This window comes from Mixophyes fleayi, chromosome 1 (genome assembly GCF_038048845.1).
Source record: "Mixophyes fleayi isolate aMixFle1 chromosome 1, aMixFle1.hap1, whole genome shotgun sequence".
Classification (NCBI taxonomy): Eukaryota; Metazoa; Chordata; class Amphibia; order Anura; family Limnodynastidae; genus Mixophyes; species Mixophyes fleayi.
The window spans coordinates 58432405-58451491 of NC_134402.1; the positions used below are offsets into that span (position 1 = coordinate 58432405).

Consider the following 19087-nt stretch of genomic DNA (forward strand, 5'->3'; position numbering starts at 1 on the left):
TAGGTTCGATTGATGTTAGTGTCGGCCCCCCTGGACTAGCAATCATGATAAGATTGAGCGGATATTTTATACAGGGGCAGTTCCCAAAAGAAGAGTGGGAGCGTGCACTTATTTATGCATAAGATTAACAAATATGTACATTTGAAAAAGAAGTAATGTGCTACATGTCTGCATGTCCTGCAGTTAGTAAACGATTCTTAGTAAATCAAACACACCGCACACACATTCACAGTGACAAGAGTCATTTACTCACCACAAACAAGTGCACCTACCTGTCCACCAAGTACATTATACAGTACACCTACATTTGTGGGATTGTGGATAATCTGGAAAGGCACACGGTGGAAACAGCAAAAATGTAAATTCAAAGTTCGAACTACTCCCAATTTACACCTTCATTCATTTAAACTTTTCAGATTTTTTTTTTATGGAAACACATGTTCATTTATGTCTTCAATTCATCATGAGAGTAAGTGTTTGTATATTGTGGTTGACTATTTGTAATACATCCGTTGGCGCACATCTAGAATTGAGCAGTGCTGTAAAAGTGGAACAGGAATGTGCACAATTCATCTGACTTATTACAGCATATGGATATGGATGAGGTTGGTTTCTGGAAGCTCAAACTTAGAATTCCAGTCCTTTTACAGGAGGACAAGGCTGCGTATCTTTCCACGAAATGCCTCTAACTCTGCCTTCTCCACCCCTGCCAGCTGATTTAAATAATTTTGTCTGGCAAAATGAATGACCCTCAGGGACATTCAGTCACTGACATACACACAAGGCAGATTCAGGTAATGTTGCATACAATACGCTCAAAACGGCAGATACATGACAGTGGCTGATCCGGGGGGGAAGGGGGGGGGGGTGATCAGGGCAATCCCCCCCCCCTCCCCAGCTGCAAAAGCATACATTTTAAATTGTCAAGGGGTGATCAAAGGGGGCAGGGGCCACAACTACCGAACTGCATGAGGTATCTCCTGTGAAATATATTGTTCTCACGTCATAGCACACCACAAATAGTGTTTATATGCCTTTAAACAATTGTTTTTGGCAATGTATATTTTAACATTTTGTTAAATGATGCATTACTAATACAAACAAAAGCATTACTAAAATGTTTTCCATAATTACAATTATGTACAGATGACTAATCTCACAATAACTCTGACAAGTGTATTTGTAATGTTGATAACATTGAATTGCAGCAGTTTTCTGTTATTTCCAGTTTAGTTTCCATTAGTGAAACAAATAAGTTACAGTACAATACTTTTCATGCAACTTTCATTTAAGATAATGCAAGTTCACTGCTGCTGAGATTTGTTAATTATGTGTGAATTGCTCAAATGACAAAATAATATCCTCTTTTCTGCAACTTGTCAGTGTGACATGTGCTTTATAAGACATGGAAAATGGGTGTTACTTCCCAAATACCACCTTATATTTATGACAACATTCACTTCTACAACATTATCTCTGTCTACTATCTAAAAAATGACTTATTTGAGCTGTTAGGAGACCCTGTTCTTTATGCTATGAAGCTCAGTGGCTTCCTGTTTGCCTTCTTTCCCCTCCTCACATTATGACACTGCTGCAGTCACATACAGCTGGTCCTCACTATAATAACCAATGGTAGTGTATAGGTCAGAACACGTCTCCTGGAATACTTTATGCTGCTCTGAACATGGTCTGATTGGCTACAGCTAGCTTCACCCACATATAAACAGGCATACATGTGCAATAGGTACTCTGACCCTATTGCACACATATGTTTCTATATCTGTCTTCCCTCCATTCATTTTTAAAATGCACTGTATAGAGAACTCATTCACATCAGTCCCTGCCCCATTGGAGCTTAGAGTCTAAATTCCTTAACATACACACACACATAGAGAGAGACAGAGAGAGAGAGAGACAGAGAGAGAGAGAGACAGAGAGGCTAGAGTTAATTTGAAAGCAGCCAGTTAACCTACTAGTATGTTTTAGGAATGTGGGAGGAAACCGGAGCACACCCACACAAACAGGGGGTGAACATACAAACTCCACACAGATAAGGCCATGGTTGGGAATCAAACCCATGACCCCAGTGCTGTGAGCAGAAGTGCTAACCACTAAGCCACCGTGCTGCCCATCAGTCTCTCCTCCATTTTCTTGTCAAAAACGGAAGGGAAGACTTAAAGAGAAATGACTGTGTATGTATGGCCTTAAAATGCTAAGTGATTAAAAGCCATATGGATGAATTGATTCCTTTGGGTTTGCAAAACACTCAATACTGTATCCAAATAATATTCGGTGCTGACTTAGAATGTTAAGAAACCAATTATAATCAATCCTTTTACAAAAAGAAAAAAATCTCTATAACACAATAATAAAAAAAATATATAAGAAAATTTATATAAAAAATAAAACCACCACTCAGGGTAATTGCTGCTCCTTATTGGAATCGTTGTGTAGCAATTTCTATCATAAATCAAAAGAAGAAAAGGGGGAGAGAAAAGAAGTGCAATAACCAATAACCTTTCTCCAATGCAGATTCCACCATAAACACATTGATTAAAACATAATTTATTGCAAAAACAAAGAACAATAAATATAACATTAAATAAAACACATTACTTTAAAAAAGTTATGAATTCAGAAATTTAGGCTCACTAATTCGCACAATAATGCAACACAATTCAATCTTGCAATCAGAGTAACTGTTTCCTATAGTGCACACATAGGATCAATAATACCACGTATAATCACTTGGAATCACAGATCACTGATTTTAAATTGCCAAGGGGCGACATAGACATTATACTGTAACTGTAATAGAAAGGCTTTCTCTCACACAGGATCTTGACAACAGTATTAAACGGAGATTTGCAATATAGATACCGCTTGATAGGAGGAAATCAAATATCAGGAGTCCAACTTGCACAGCATGTGTCCTTTGCTTCTGACAACGCCAGCTATAGCTGTGTTTCTGGTCTCACGTTAATCAGTGTAAGGTGATCTCCATGCGATACTCTTTCCCTACTCAGGTCTGATCAACACAGTTCGTATAGAAGCCATATGACTCCGATTTCACCAGTGTTACGAGTCTCCCTTGAATCAATCCAATAAATCCAGTGATGCATGGGTTGTTAATATTGAGCAATCGGGACGATCTTAATATGCATTTGTTACTAGTATTGTTACTAGAGTTTGGAAGGTCAATGTAGACTACTACAATGTGTTTACCATTTACCATTGGTTTTTAGTGTGCTCGTAAAACACATGTAATAAACGTTACTGGGTATAAGGCCTTACTTTGGAAATTCATATATATCAAAGGTCTGCAGTATTTGTAACCCAGTATGGTATGCATTATTTGCATTTACTAGAGCAATAGTGAAATTGTTGTTTGTCTCAATTTACTACAATGGAAAGTTTATAAAATGTTTATAGAAATGTTCCCCGAACTTCCTTTAACGTAAGTGGAAAACTCATTGCAAGGGGGACTTTTCAGAAGTGATTTGCTAATAATTACAGTATCTGTTGCTAGCTACAGTACATTCTGTTTATTCAACATTGCTTTCTTGTGATAAGACTGCAAATACTGATAATACTGAATGCTTTCTACAAAGAAGAATTGCATCTGCTTAAAGCTGGCCACACATCATTTTTTTGTTTGTTTCATGACTATCTGCATTCACGTACAATGACATCATGATACATTTAAGGCGTACATACTACAAGTCAAATGAGCAATTACAGTTCTGGAAATACATGCTCTTTACACGAAATACACTCTCTGTCAAATGATTGGATTATCAATTAATTTTGCATTCTGCATTTGAATTAAATTTGAGTTGGATCATTGTCATTAACACATGTGCTGATTGTTTAAAAATTTGTTTGAAAGAAGAAGAAAACATTCAGATTGAATGATGGGATTATTCCGTATGTGACCAGCTGCATTGAAATCTGAAACAAAATAATCTAATGGTAGTATGCACAGTCCTAGTCTCCTCATAGTAAGTTCTGCTGATGCACAGTACGCATGTTTGCACAGTGTAAAATACACGAATGTGTACTGCGCATGCTCGCAAAAACAAGGCACCGCCATGGGTGTTGGTAAGAACCATTTCCGCATTGGGCTGTTTTCTTCTTTCTCACCTACATCCAGGCAGTTTATCTGGAAAACACCCAAGGATCCATGACAAAATGAAAACCCTGATAGACAACTCAAGATTAGCTCCTAAGAGCTCCGATGCAAAGTGATCTCTTAGCGGCAGTGGTCATACTTATAACATAGGGATTTCCCACGGCTTGAAGTAAATCCTCAAGTTCAAGCCATGGAAAATTCCCATGTTATAAATATGAGCATTGCTGCTAAGAGCTTATTTTGCAGCATTGATGTCTATATAATATTATAACTGTATCGACCTTATGACTGTAAACATTTTCATTTTCAACTTTTCATTCCCAACCCGACAACCACTTCCTTTAGTGGTTCAGGAAAATTGCCTGTCTGCAAACAACATTGAACTATTTTAGCAAATACTGAACCAATCACATCAATTCATCTTATTAGAAGGTTTATTAGGGATGGATTCAGATCACAGGTGGCGGGACGCAAATCTTAGGGCAATTTAAACAATGTCTTCTATATCCAGGGAACAGAGCTTGTCCAAGGTGCTACATAGCCCATATTCACAAGATTGGTACTTGGTTCTTGTTTGATGCCACTGTTGGGATTCCAACCTGGATGGAGGATTCCTTATCAGCAAAGAAGATTGTGAAACTTCATTGCACCTTCACTGGTAGAGGGCTGAATCGGGCTGCAGACATCCTGGTCTGTAAAGCTTCTCCACTGTGCGAAAAAGCTGAGCTGATCTGTTCTTTGCTGCCATAATCTAACTTGACAGGAATTCTGACTTCTTACAGGTGATTGTGGATTGGTATTTAGTGTATTGTTGTCAAACCAAGGTGTTTGGCGGTGTTGTATGCAGGGTTGTATATGACTTGGGGCTATAGTGTTAATTGAGGCCATCTCATTCCTATTATAGTAACAAAGGAGGAAGGATCCTCACCCTCCCATTCCCCCAAAGAGATCCAGATTTGCTGTAAGAGTCCGAGGAGTAACACCCCTGACGGGACAATACCTGGCCATCTCCATGGTTAAAGTTCCATATTGAGGGGTTACAAGTGAGATCCAAATGATCTGACCAAGTAACTTGGTTTATGGTTAGTCCAGTGACTTCTAATCCTCTCTGGAAAACTAGATCAAATGTGTGACCACATTTATGTGTAGCAGAGGGAATAACGTGTGTGAGGCTCAAAGCATTTATTGTACAGAGGAGGTCTTGGGCACAATGTGAGAGTTTATCATTGACCCATGCATTGAGGCAGAGCCGTAACTTGGAATTCTAGTGCCCTGGCCGAGAAAGTCAAATGCCGCCCCCCTAGCCCTAAATTTTGAACAAATTAACCTAAAATATTCCTAAATTGCGCCCCCCTTCAGCGTTGCGCCCTGGGCGGTCGCCCCTGTCGCACAGCCCTAGTTACGGCCCTGCATTGAGGTCCCCAGGATGAGCCACCTTTGATGCTCTAGTAGAAGAGTATCAGCATGCTGTAAGCACTCACACGTATTTATATGGTAGTTTCATCAAGTTTTCTCACAATTTCTAATTACCATTTCTATCCAACACCTACAGTTAACCTCTCTTCCTCATCACAGTTATTCAATTGTCTCTTACTTACATATACAGTGAGTATAACATTGACCACTCTTTCTATATGGTATGCTGGGAATAAGAACAGCTTTTATTATGTGTAGTTATACATTGAAAGATTTATTGAACATATTAATGAAATGTAACATATTTGTGCTAATAGACTAAACTTATTTTTTTACCTTTATACTTGTTTTTAGATCAAGATCTTCTTGAGACAATATTACTAATCAGTGGCTTCTATCATTCCCAAGAACTAGTGAGTACAATTTCTAAGATGACATTTTACTAGAGGTATAATATATAGTTACCCAATGGGTCAGGAGAAGGGGGAGGATTTTCTATAAAGTTAAGAAATCTGAAAGGTTCCTAAAATGTAAAACTATGCATTTTTACACCTTATTCAAATCAAAAGTGTTTATTAAATTCCTTTAAAAATTAAATTTTTACACGATTTTAGTCTATTGATTCAGTTGGCATTTAAAAAACAAACAAAAAAACTACTATATTCGATAAAAGTGACATTTAATTGTGGAGTTAACTAAACAACTCCCACTTTTAAACCATTAACATACGAAGAGGCAGATAAAATGGTGATATAATAATTGTACAATATTGAGCATAAATTTGAACAATCATAAAGACAAGTTGTGGCACGTTAACAAACAATTTCCATTACATTTCGTTTATACAGTGTCCCCAACCATATGTCATAATTTATTTTACTCAATGTAGCGGGAAATGTCCATACCCTATCTCAATGCATGAAACACTCTTACTGTCCTGGGGCCTGATTCATTAAGGATCTCAAATGAAGAGGATACTCATTTCAGTCTCCTGGACAAAACCATGTTACAATGGAAGGGGTGCAAATAAGTGTTCTGTTTTACACATAAGTTAAATACTGACTGTTTTTTGATTTAACACACAAATATTTGATAGCTTATTTGTACACTGAAATTTAAAGTTGATATTTGTGTGCTACATGAAAAAACAGTCAGTATTTAACTTATGTGTAAAACAGAACACTTATTTGCACCCCTTCCATTGTAACATGGTTTTGTCCAGGAGACTGAAATGAGAATCCTCTTCATTTGAGAACCTTAATGAATCAGGCCCCTGGTGTTTATTAGACATCAGAAGCTGCTATTGTTGTGGAAATAGCTGGGTATGTGTTAATGTTTTTTTCCTGATTTTAGCCAGATGAAATGACCAGCCTGGTGGTGGTGATATTATATGATTTCCAAGATCGTAAATTTCATCCACGTTATATATCCCACAAAGATGAAGTTATAGAGGATGTACGACAAGTAGAAACAGTACTGTACAGGTACGTCACTTTTATAGCACAAAACAGGTGATATGTGTGCATGACTTATATCAAGGATATTTCAGGCACAAACACAAAAGGGAGAGAATTTGTGAATCTACACTGACATCAGTCAACCGAATAATGCAAGCCCCTCCCAATTTATCAAGCTGCAATTTTCCGGCGGATTTGAAAAGTGGAGATGTTGCCTATAGCAACCAATCATATTCTAGCTGTCATTTAGCATAGTTTACAAAATAAGTGATAACTAGAATCTGATTGGTTGCTGTGACAACATCTCCACTTTTCAGACCCACTGGAAGCTTGATAACTGTATCCCTTAGTCTTAGAATCTCTGTAAAACACTCTTTGGTAGTTATAAATATAAATATTCCTATTTTGAATATTGAGTCAGTTACTAAGTTTTTGACAAGTGTTGAAAAAGTCTTAAGGCATGAAGCACATATTTGCTCTCTGATATAAGTCATCCTTTCACCCTTCCAGTTGGCAATACCCCTAAATATCTGTATGCATAGCATTATTCTATCTTTCGGAATAAACAATATTTCTATAGACTTGTATGGCTGTCTTCACAAAGAGAAATAGATGTTCAAAACCAGTTAATGTTCCTGCGCCAATATATAAGATTGTTATTAGAGCTTCATTTTAGTATACAGTGCATGGGCTCATTTAATTTCTTGGTGTTAAAGTACCTTTAGGACAGCTGTTATTCACAGCTGTAGTTTCACAATATGTCCTTAATTGTCTCAATCCATTACTTTCTATACTGTTTCTTTCTAAAATACATCTACCGTCTTCCCATATTAATGTGGTGTTTATCTTCCTTGCCGCATATATCGGCTTTTTGTGGTAATTCTGCTTGAACGGATTCAGATTGATATCCCATCTGAAAGCTAATCATATATATTTTTAATAGATGTAATAAACTTCTACAGCGTACACTGTACTATTAAAATGTAGCTGTAAAAATGATGCTTATATTGTGGGCACCAAGGCATAATCAAAGCAGTCTAATGTACAAACAATGCTTTTTATTGCACAGTTATTATTTTCTTCTTGAAGACAGACGTTGTATAAAATTACACAGTGTAATGGAACAGTGCAAACGTGTGCATCTCCTTTATAGCTATTGTGTCTGCTTTTATTCTCAATGGATAATTGTGTGTATGCCTAAAAAGTGAATAAATTTTCCCCAATGCTTACATCCATTCTAATAAAGTGATCTCTTGGCAAGTCTAATCTGTGCTTGTCCCACATGCAACCCTATCCACTCTACCACAGCTCAGGTGCCTTAGTACTCGTTCTGCCTTCTTATTGTTATTAGCCAAAGTGATGTGTCTCATTACATGTCAGGATTTAATTTTTTACGAAAAAATTCAAATTAACGGGAACAGCAATATACAACAGTAAACACACAATTTGAGAGAAACAAAAGTAACAGCATGAAATAATAACATTGACCCTGGCACTGGGTGCATGTATGACAGGGATAGTCAGGATTATGGGACTGACAAAGAAGACCCAATTACCACAGCACCACTTAAGTCTTTAAACCTCATTAGAATACCAATAGTCATGTGTGATCACCAGAAAATAAGCCCTACACTACAGAAATCACTACGTAGTCCAGGGATGAGGAGGATCTCCCCCACCCTCACAACGATAAAGTCAGGGGAAACCTTATTTTAAAAGAGGGGACTCCCATCTTTCAAATAATGGGATCCCTTAGTAGTTATTGCTTGGTGATCACTAGATAATACTATCCTACACTGCAGAAAATGTTAAAGAGCCTAGGATGTGGGAAAGGTTTTGTCCAGCCTGGCTTCAAGAAACTATGGGGTCCCCTCATTTAAAAGACAATAGTTTCCTCTCTCAAATGATGTGCACTCTTACTATTTATTGTCTGTTGGACACCATACATTAGCACCCTGCACTACAGAAAGTATTACGTCTAGAGATAGAGAGCTTCTAATGCTCCACTCTCCCCCATCCTGACATCAGTAAAGACAGGGGTACCCTCATTTGATGCTTTAGGTCACCTGTTTTTAACATGGGCTATCCATATTATTTCTAGAGATGTTCACTGACCCCCGTGTTCTGGTTTTGGTTTTGGATCTGGATTAACTTCGTGTTTTGGTTTTGGCAAAACCGCCCTTCCGTGTTTTGGTTTTGGATCCCGATTTTTTTCTAAAATCCCTATTTTGTTGCTAAAATCACATATTTCCCCCCCCCCCCCTACATTATTATTAACCTCAATAACACTAATTTCAAGTCATTTGCAGTCAATTTTGACCACCTCACAGGTCATAATATTATTTTCATACACTTTCAAACAAAGACTGCAGCGACCTGGCTGGATGCTAAGCAACAGAGCAATGACTCAAACACACGACTGTTCCTAACACATATAGGAAAATTTTCCACACAGCAGTGTCAGTAAAGAAAAGTGGGGCAAGATGGAATTGTCCTTAGATCATGAAATCAGTTATGGTTGATTTGATCGCTCCACCCGTACCTTGGATAACTGTGGTAATTCTACAGCTAATACTTGCTGACGTGTGCTGCCCCCCCCTCCCAGGGATGTGTGCTTTAATCAGATCCAGACGAATCCAGGGTGCCAGACAATGCACTAAAAGGAGCCATTGTAATTCACAGCAAAAAGTTCATCACTGAGCTTCGAATCAACCCCAATTCCCCAAAAATTATAATGTAGTTACGTATCTTTGACGTAAAGTGCAGATTACAAACACTTTGTGCAATACTGATGAAACAGCAGCAACGTGGAAGGTAATGCATATACACATCTATTTAGACATCCATGCTTAAATTACTTCTGCAAGCATTGTTGTTATTTGTTAATAAAACTGTTGTCTTTATACCGTTCAAAAAAAAAAAAAATAATCCTCCACCATTCTTTGGATGTTGATAGTTGATAGCAGGATCAGGTGGAGTTACAGCAGAGGTGTCGCTACTGGTCAATTCGTTTACAGTAGACAAGACCAGGGGGTAAATGTATGAATCTCCGGATTTTTCATCTCCGGCGTGTTCAGCCTCTTCAGCGCTTAAATTTAAAGCGGCGCTGCATTGTAAAGGGAAGTTTCCCTTTACAATGCAGCGCCGCTTTAAATTTAAGCGCTGAAGAGGCTGAACACGCCGGAGATGAAGAATCCGGAGATTCATACATTTACCCCCAGATGTCAAAATGTTGTGCTGAGTCATCTGCATCATCAGTGGGTCTCTAAGATTTTTGCAAAGCACACAACAGTATATAACACATGTAGGTAACATTGGCACACAGCGGTAGCTGAAAGGAAAAGTGGTGCAAGATGGAAGTGTCTTTGGGCCCTCCCATCCGCCCTTATGTTGGATCTTAAAAAGGATATGCACACTTTGACAAACCAAGCACTTCAGCGACAAGCAGTGCCACTTTTGAGGCTGATGTGCTTGCTTTGTTTGGGCTCCCACAAAACAAGCTAACAATGGGCTTAAGGCACCTAAGGTAACAGTGCTGCTAATGAACTCTACTGTGGCAAGATGTCATCATCCTCAGCCTCATCCTCAGCCTCATCAGTTTGTACATCATCATCACACATTATTAATTCATCACCGCTGGAATACACTATTACAGAAGTCTTAGTATTTTGATGTAATTGGCCGGAAAGGCCTTCCTCGTGGAAATTGAAGTTCATTTTTATGAACATCATCTTTTCCACATTTTGAGGAAGTAGCCTCCTACGCCGATCGCTGACAAGGTTCCCGGCTGTGCTGAAAACTCTTTCCGAAAACTCTAACCTTGTCACCACCTCTTGCTTCAGTTGGTGACAGGGCAAATTAAATTGCTCTTGTAGCTGCTACAATCTCCTATATGTTGTTGTCGAATGCCGGAAATGTCCAGATATTTTACGGGCCACAGACAGCATCTCCTGCACGTCCCTGTCATTTTTAAAAAAGCTCTGTACCACCAAGTTTATTGTGTAGCAAAACAGAGAATATGATGGAATTCACCCAGCTGTAATGCTCTCACAATATTGGTAGCGTTATCAGAAATGACATATCCTGAGGAGAGTCCAAGCGGGATAAGCCATGTTGCAATGACATCCCTTAGATTTTGTAACAGATTGTCAGCTTTATGCCTCTTAGTGAAGCCGGTGATACACAGAGTAGCCTGCCTCTGACAAATGTGACGTACTTGGGTACATGCTGCTGCTGTTCCTGCTGGTGAAGGCGAATCACCAACCCAGTGTGCTGTCACAGTCATATAATCTTTAGTTTGCCCAGTTCCTATATAACACAGTACAATGTGCCTGAAGATTTACACCAAGACTGCCAGCGCTATTATTTGTTTTTCAGCAATGGCAATTAGCAATGGAGCTCTCCTCATTGTGTGTTACCTATATAGCACAGTACAATGTGACTGTAGATTCACACCAAGACTGCCAGCCGTATTATTTGTATTTCAGCAGTGATAATTAGCAATGGAGCAATGGAGCTCTCCTAAATGTTACTGGAGACTTTGAAGAACACTGCTACCTCTCCTCTTTCTTTTCTACCTATGGCGCTGCCCAGCTGCTCTAGAGACTGCCAAGAACTGTGCTACCCCTTCTGTGTCCCTCTGTGAAATGGCGCTGGATCGCCGTGGAAGGCGGTACTTATACAATCCAAAACTCATGAGATCCGACAACGTAACAATAACGTTTTGCCTCTTTTTGAATTTCCGAGGGCGCGTGAAAGTATCGAGCCGAGCCGGCTCGGTACTCGGATCTGCTAAGTTCGGGTGTGTTCGGTTCTCGGGGAACCGAGCCTGAGCATCTCTAATTATTTCTAAGCATATTCCTACACATTTTATGCATTTCATTCAAGATAGCAAACATGTAAATGAATTATCGTTTTTCAGTGCAGATTTTATTATGACAATCTATGTGTAGAATCCTGTATTTTGCGGTTTTGGAAAAGTGTATGGATGCTAGAGCAAGAACCACAAATTATTTATTGGTGGTATTTAGAAAAAAATGCACAAATTTACTTTTAGTTTAATTTCAATAAAAAATATTGTTGGGCCACTGTGGGTTGATTTTTATTTTCCTTGACAGTATGAATAAGCAAATTTTTTCTGAAAATTAAATGTTTTCTGAAAGAATTACAAGGTATAATTTGTGTGGGTAATGCATAAACAAATTACTGATATTGATCTTGTCATGTTACCAGCCCAAAAAAGTGCCAAAATAGGCTCAGCACAGTGGTGAGATAAGTCTCAGCAGCGAAGGGGTTATTGAGAACAGAACAAGCATGTACCACTACAATGCTTAAATAAATAAGCTTTCGTCAGCGAAACCTGGCAAATATTTTCACCAGTGGGTGCTACCCATTTTTGCCGGCTATAGAGCGATTAGTGATAAATATGCCCCTAGAGGGAAAAGAATTAATAGTTGTAAATGCACTAGTGGGAAGTATACTTCGTAGAGCAGTCATTTTTAATAAATGGTCTGTCAGGGTGCATGTGTAAACAAGGTATATGCATTTTAGTGCACAGCTTGCCATTGACTTGAGACCACTTTAGAACATACTTGCCGACTTTCTTCAGCTCCCTTCTAGGAGCCAGGCAGTGGAGGGGGGCGTGAGGGGGGTGGGACGGCCAAAATCGCGTCATTTTGCCCCCCCCCTGTGACGTCATGACGCAAACGCGTCATTTGACACCGGGGGGCGGGGCCAAATGCCACGATTCACCGGGAATCGCGGCGTTTGGGATCTAATTCTGCCCACTTCACTAGGAAGTGGGGCACTTCTGTCAGGCGCCGCTCGGCGGCCGCCCGCCCGTCCACACAGAACGTCTGGTAGCAACCAGACGCATCACTAGCAACCAGACGCATCACTTCCCCTTCCGCCCGGCCGGCCAGCTCAGACCCAGAAGCGTCCCCGTTGCTAGGCAACGGGACGCTGCTTGAAGAGAGCGCTACGGCGCTACAGGATGACTAGCGCTACGGCGCTACAGCTATGACAGCACTACTAGTGCTGAGGGCATTGGCTAGCAGCACTATTTAAGTCCCTCTGACCTCACCTCCTGTGCCAGAGTTTCAGGTCCTTTCCTGTCCTCCAGCGTTCCAGTGTTCCTGTGTTTATCTGTTTCCTGACCCTTGCTTTCCTCCAGTTTATTGCCGTTTGCCTGTGACCATTGTGACCCGGATTGCCTTGACTACCCCTTTTGGATCTCCCTTTTGTACCTCGCTGTCAGAACGTTATCGACCCGGCTTGATTCACACCCTGCTCGGATTCTCCTTGTGTACCTGCATTGCCCGCACCGTTGCCGAACCTGCCTGTCTGACATTCCTCTCGTGCTTCGCTATCTGACTCGTGGAAGGACCGCGACCTGCGTGTTTCTTGCAGCTAAGCCCATACCTCCTTGCGGGGGTCCCTGGTGAACACCAGGGGCACGTTAGACTCCGCGCCTTCCTCCGAGTAGTGCCAACGATAGCAGGTACGCTATACTAGTCGTGACAACTTCCTAGTGAAGTGGGCAGAATTCGGGAGATTGCCACACTCGCCGGAAGTCCGGAAGACTCTGGCAAAATGCGGGAGTCTCCCGGACATTCCGGGAGAGTTGGCAAGTATGCTTTAGAACCTGAAGTAAAAACCCAGCTTGTTTGCACTTTGAAACTATGTGTACAAGAAGTTTAGCCACAAATTTTATTTGTCAATCCCCTTTTTTTTCCCCCTCCATTTGTAAATGTCACACATACACCATTGACCACTGTATATGCAAATTACCTAACCTACTGTAGTTCTGTGCATATAACCACTTGATATACTCGTTTTCTTGTTGGATTTTACATGTCCGCAGTACTGACATTTTTATGAACAACAAGTCAAAAACATGCAATCCTGTGCTCTGTCCTTTTCTCCTTCTTTCCCCATTGTTGAAAAATTTGTGGAGATATTTCCATACTTTTAATTTTTTCACTGCTTGATGCTTTTTTGGTCTTTCTTTTAGTTATAAAACAAAACTAGCTGCAGCCCTTGCAAAATGTCGAATTAAACATTCAGCTCCAACCATAGAATATATATTACCAGAGGTTGTACGGAAGCAGGAACAAAGAGCTTCGACATTGCCATTCTACGCTTGGATTAATACAGCCAAAACAAGGTAATTTCAAGACCTTTCTGGTAGTGTAATGTATTTGTGTTCGTGACTGACCAATGTATGCTTGTAATACCTTGGTGGAGTCACGGGAGATGCGAGGAAACTTAATGTGGTATGATATGAGCTGCATATAATTGTATAATCTATAAAAGGTTACTATCTCTGGAGAGTCATTTTTTCTTCAATAACCCTACTTCACTGTGTGATAGAGCAACAACATGGTTGCTTATGACAATTTACTGCCACAGAGTTTTTTGTCTTTGGGACACCCTGTCACCACTGCATAGGGCAGGCGTGGCCAACCAGTGGCTCTCCAGGTGTTGTGAAACTACAAGTCCCAGCATGCTTTGTCAGTAGATAGCCAGACAATTTCTGTTAGGGCATGCTGGGACTTGTAGTTTCACAACACCTGGATAGCCACAGGTCGGCCAAGCCTGGCATATGGCAGGCAAATCTCTAACTGTATTCATTTGTTTGTAATAATATTTTATGTAAGGGTTTTCATTCTTTAATGTCTTGGCTGTTTTTTTTTACTAGTCTCACGGAGGTATTAAACACACTGAAGAAAGAAGGGTTTACTAAAGTTGACTCTCCCTCAGATTTGGATGGTTATAAGTACTGCATGGATAATCATTGCCAGGATTTGCTCATTTTCCCATCACATCTCAAAGAGGAAATGAACAACATGGAAATGTTCATCGATTACAAACTTTTATTTCAGGTAGGTAAACAAAACTTATTTTTTTTCTTACATGAAGTTAATATTCTTAGTATGTCCTCCTAATACTTAGTCTTCCCTTTACAAAACCATTCTATAGTGAAGATTGCTATTTGTATTTCAGCACTCAAGCTCATTCCTGAGGTGAGGGTCATCTGATCTCAGAACCAGAGCCCTCTCTCCATATACATAATAGCAAAGGAAGGGGGATATTGTGCATTACAAAGCATCGTAGTAACATTGACAATTATCTGTAAATCATTAATAGCAATGTATTTTCTTACAGTAAACCAGAGTGATTTATGTAAAAAAAAAGTTTCATAGGATTGTAGCTTTAATTCCACCATGAATTATTTTTTGGCGCCATCTTGTGAAAGCCCCTATAAGGAATAGATTTGTTGATCTCAGTGAGTGAATTATGTTGGCAGCCAAACCACTGATAGCTACTTACATACTAGCAGTATTGTCTGTCTCCCTGGCACCATGTTATGCAAGATGGACAAATATGTCAGACAGAGGGCACCCGGCCCAATCCCCCAGTGCCAGTACCTCTCATACACATGCATGTCCTCGGGAAGTAAGACGGGATTATAGACGGCAAAGCCATCATGGTTGAACAATGACCAGATGCACGTTCAGATACAGTCATCATCCAACTTGATTAAACAACTGTAGACAACCCCTTTTTTGGACAACAATATTGCAGTGTGTGTTATATCACAAAAAATGTATATGTTGTCATACTATATTAATTTATGATGCTCAAGGGTCCGATAAGCAGACTTTTATAAGCTTTGCACTTGTAGAACTTGAGGATTCATTGGTAGATATATTATTTAAAGTGACACAGACATTAACTGCATCTAGAACAATCAGTAAAACAAAAACATTGATTAAGCAAGATAAATGGTCTTGCGTCATGCCCTCTCATTTTATAAGGTCTGCCAGAGAGTGATATTTGCCTTGGAAGCATTTTTGTTCTCTGGCTTTGGAAACCGCACATAAAAGCTGCAAAGATCCCAAGAAGCAGAGAGTGTGATTTATAACTCTATTGTCCATTCTCTCCAGACTTGGAAGGATTGTGCACGCTGAGGAACAATATCATTGCATCAGCGGAGAGGGTTGCGTGGCAACATGTTTATGTCAGGCTGTTTATCACTAGAAACAGAATCTGCCCAGTTTGGGAGCTTGATCTTTTAATCCCTAGAAGGACAATGCCAACATAAAATATAGTGCCTTACTCTGAGCATTTCTAGTTTCAGTGCTGCATGAGCAGAGATAGTGTAGGCGTACAATAAATTGCCATGGAAACTGCTGTAAAGACACAAATCAAAGGGGCTATGTAGACCATGTACAGTATTGTCTAAGGACACATTAAAAGGTTTCTACTCAGGAAAAAAGTCTGAGACTTTGATAGTGTGACAGATCTACTATTTACTTGTTGCATGTTATACATTACCAAGTTCAACACAGTCTTAACAGGCTAATAAATTGATTATGTGTTTAAAATATGAAGTATTGTACTTAAATGTATAGTTGCAAAAATCAATGCTGGTAGCATACTGAAAATAAAATGTACTCTGGCTATTTAACCTCCTTTTTGGGTATTCACCTCAGACTTACACTACTACTAATTCTTCTGGTGGATAAATATGTGGAGGCTTTTTTGTTCAATAATTTATGTGATAAAGTACATATTCAATTAAGAGTGGTATCATTATTTAAAAAAATTACCCACATTTATACCCCATTGCCACCCCTACAAATACCTTTCTTAAATCTCAATGTTGCCATAGGGTCTTTGACCTTGGATTGATCTCTTTATTTTTAATACATTGAAATATCTCTACAGACCACCTCTTGCAACTTATATAGCTGCTTGGGCAGTGTCAGACTGGGGCATGAAGGACCCACAGAGGGAATACAATGGTAGGGGCCCACCATAGGGGGTGTGGTAAGCCCACAAAGGACAGCTAGCACCAAAGTGTAGTATATAAAAAATACACTGTCTTGACCTGCCCCTTAGATTGGGCAGAACAGTCACCAAAAATCGGGATTGTCCCACTAGAATTAGAACATTTGACAGACTATCCTGCTCTCTCCTACATGTTCTTGTCACTTTCACCACCTGTGGCTGCTGGTATGTTTAGTTGCGACATGTCTGGATCCTGGAATGTTGGCGGCTTTATTTGGAAAAAAAAATGAGTACATTTAGAAAATTCCAAGCAGCCCCGGTGTTAAATAAATAGGACCCACAATTAATATTTAGCCCTTCCTCCAGCCCCAACATTAAATTAATAGTATTCCCATTTAATAAATAGATCTATATCCCTCCAACCAACCCCAACATTAAAGTAATAGCATTCCTATTTAATAAATAAACCTATTTCCCTCCCTAAAACAGCCCCAGCAATAAATTAATAGCATTTACGTATAATAAGTAATAATAAATATTTCTCGCAACCGTCACTACCATTAACTAATTCATATTCACATTCAATAAATATACCTCATGCTCCTCAAACTCAGCCCCACATTCAATTAATAGCCCCCAAACCACCCCATCTTAAATTAATAGTTCCCACTAAAAAATGAAATTGCCCCAACATCACCCTACAAACAAAATAGCACTCATTAGCCACCACCTACCTCACACACACTACATTGCCACAAACCCCCTGTGCCATCACACACACATTACTTTGCCCCCTTATCACCATATGATTACACTGCCCCCTCCATGCTGATTTTGCTCCCCCCTTCTCCTGCCTTCCCCTTCATCACTCTATGCCATCCTGCTTTCCTCCCCCCTCTCTTCACCACTATGCACCATCCTGCTTTCCTCCCCCTTTCTTCATCACTATGCAACATCCTGCTTTCCTCCCCCCTCTCTTCATCACTATACACCATCCTGCTTTCCTCCCCCCTCTCTTCACCACTATGCACCATCCTGCTTTCCTCCCCCTTTCTTCATCACTATGCAACATCCTGCTTTCCTTCCCCCTCTCTTCATCACTATACACCATCCTGCTTTCCTCCCCCCTCTCTTTATCATTATGCACCATATTGCTTTCCTTCCCCCTCTCTTCACCACTATGCACCATCCTGCTTTCCTCCCCCTTTCTTCATCACTATGCACCATCGTGCATTCCTCCCCCCTCTCTTCATCACTATACACCATCCTGCTTTCCTCCCCCCTCTCTTTATCATTATGCACCATATTGCTTTCCTTCCCATGCCTCTGTTCCTTTTCTTACTTTCTTATTGGCTTCTTGCTTCTCTTCTCCTTTCTTTTCTTCTCTTCTTGTCTTCTGTCTTCTTTCTTGCTTGCTCCTCTCTGCGCCACTCCTCACTGAATGTCGGGCATGGCGTGATGACGTCACACTCGACATTCAGTGCGAACGGAGCAATGAGGAAGGAGGAGGGGCGTCGGCGCCGCGATCACGTGATTATTTAAAAAAAAAAAAAAAAGTACCCACTCCCCCCATCAACGAAGAGGGGAGCCATCAGGGCTCCCCGGCTGGCCAGTTTGACCCTGTGCCTGGGGAAGAGGTTTGTTTCACTTTACCCCCAATATTATTTGGAAATCTGTTAAAAAAAGGTGTCAGCCTGTACCGCCATATGGAGACCTCTTATAAAGAGTTGGTTCAATGATATCATCCATAGAGTATAGTTCGTAGTTTTAACACACAACCACCTTCTATGTTACAGGTCATGTGAGTTGGTCTCACATCATGTTGAAAAGGATCACATAAGAGGAAAACGATTAGTTGTATAAAACTTCTCCCACCTGTTTTGTTTTAGAGCATCAGGAGTTTAAATTATGGGGAAAAAAGTATTTTCAGTTAAAGTTTTTCAGTAAGTAAAGGGGATTGCTCGGAGAAAATCAAAACACCTGGAAGTGGGACATATGGTTATGTATGGTGGTGATACCGTACTGTCCAATTGTTCAGCCATTCTGGGGACATGTATAAACACTGGCTTTCAAGATGTTTAAACCATTATTTCCCTTAATCCAGGGATGGCCCTTCTGGGAGTCCCTATCATTTTAAGTCCCCAAAAATGTGTTTTTCTCCCATCACATGACTGTGGTGAGCTTGTATATAAATTGTCATTGTCTTAATTATATCCACTTTTAATCTTTAATGCAACAAATGGAAAGCCTCTTTTTTATGGGAAATCAGTGTGATTCTCTCGGATAT

At 40.0% G+C, this 19087-nt stretch overlaps 1 protein-coding gene across 2 annotated transcripts in view; it reads left to right on the forward strand.

The window, feature by feature from the left end:
• NSUN7 (NOP2/Sun RNA methyltransferase family member 7) overlaps positions 1-19087 on the forward strand; it is an 81965-nt gene that overhangs the window by 52143 nt on the left and 10735 nt on the right. Inside the window, exons 3-6 of one of the 2 annotated variants that reach the window (XM_075194897.1) lie at positions 5903-5961; positions 6902-7032; positions 14018-14170; positions 14705-14888. In XM_075194897.1, the coding sequence (XP_075050998.1) occupies positions 5903-5961; positions 6902-7032; positions 14018-14170; positions 14705-14888 (527 nt within the window). The remainder of the gene's footprint in view (positions 1-5902; positions 5962-6901; positions 7033-14017; positions 14171-14704; positions 14889-19087) is intronic. The other variant, XM_075194904.1, reaches the window with a different exon arrangement.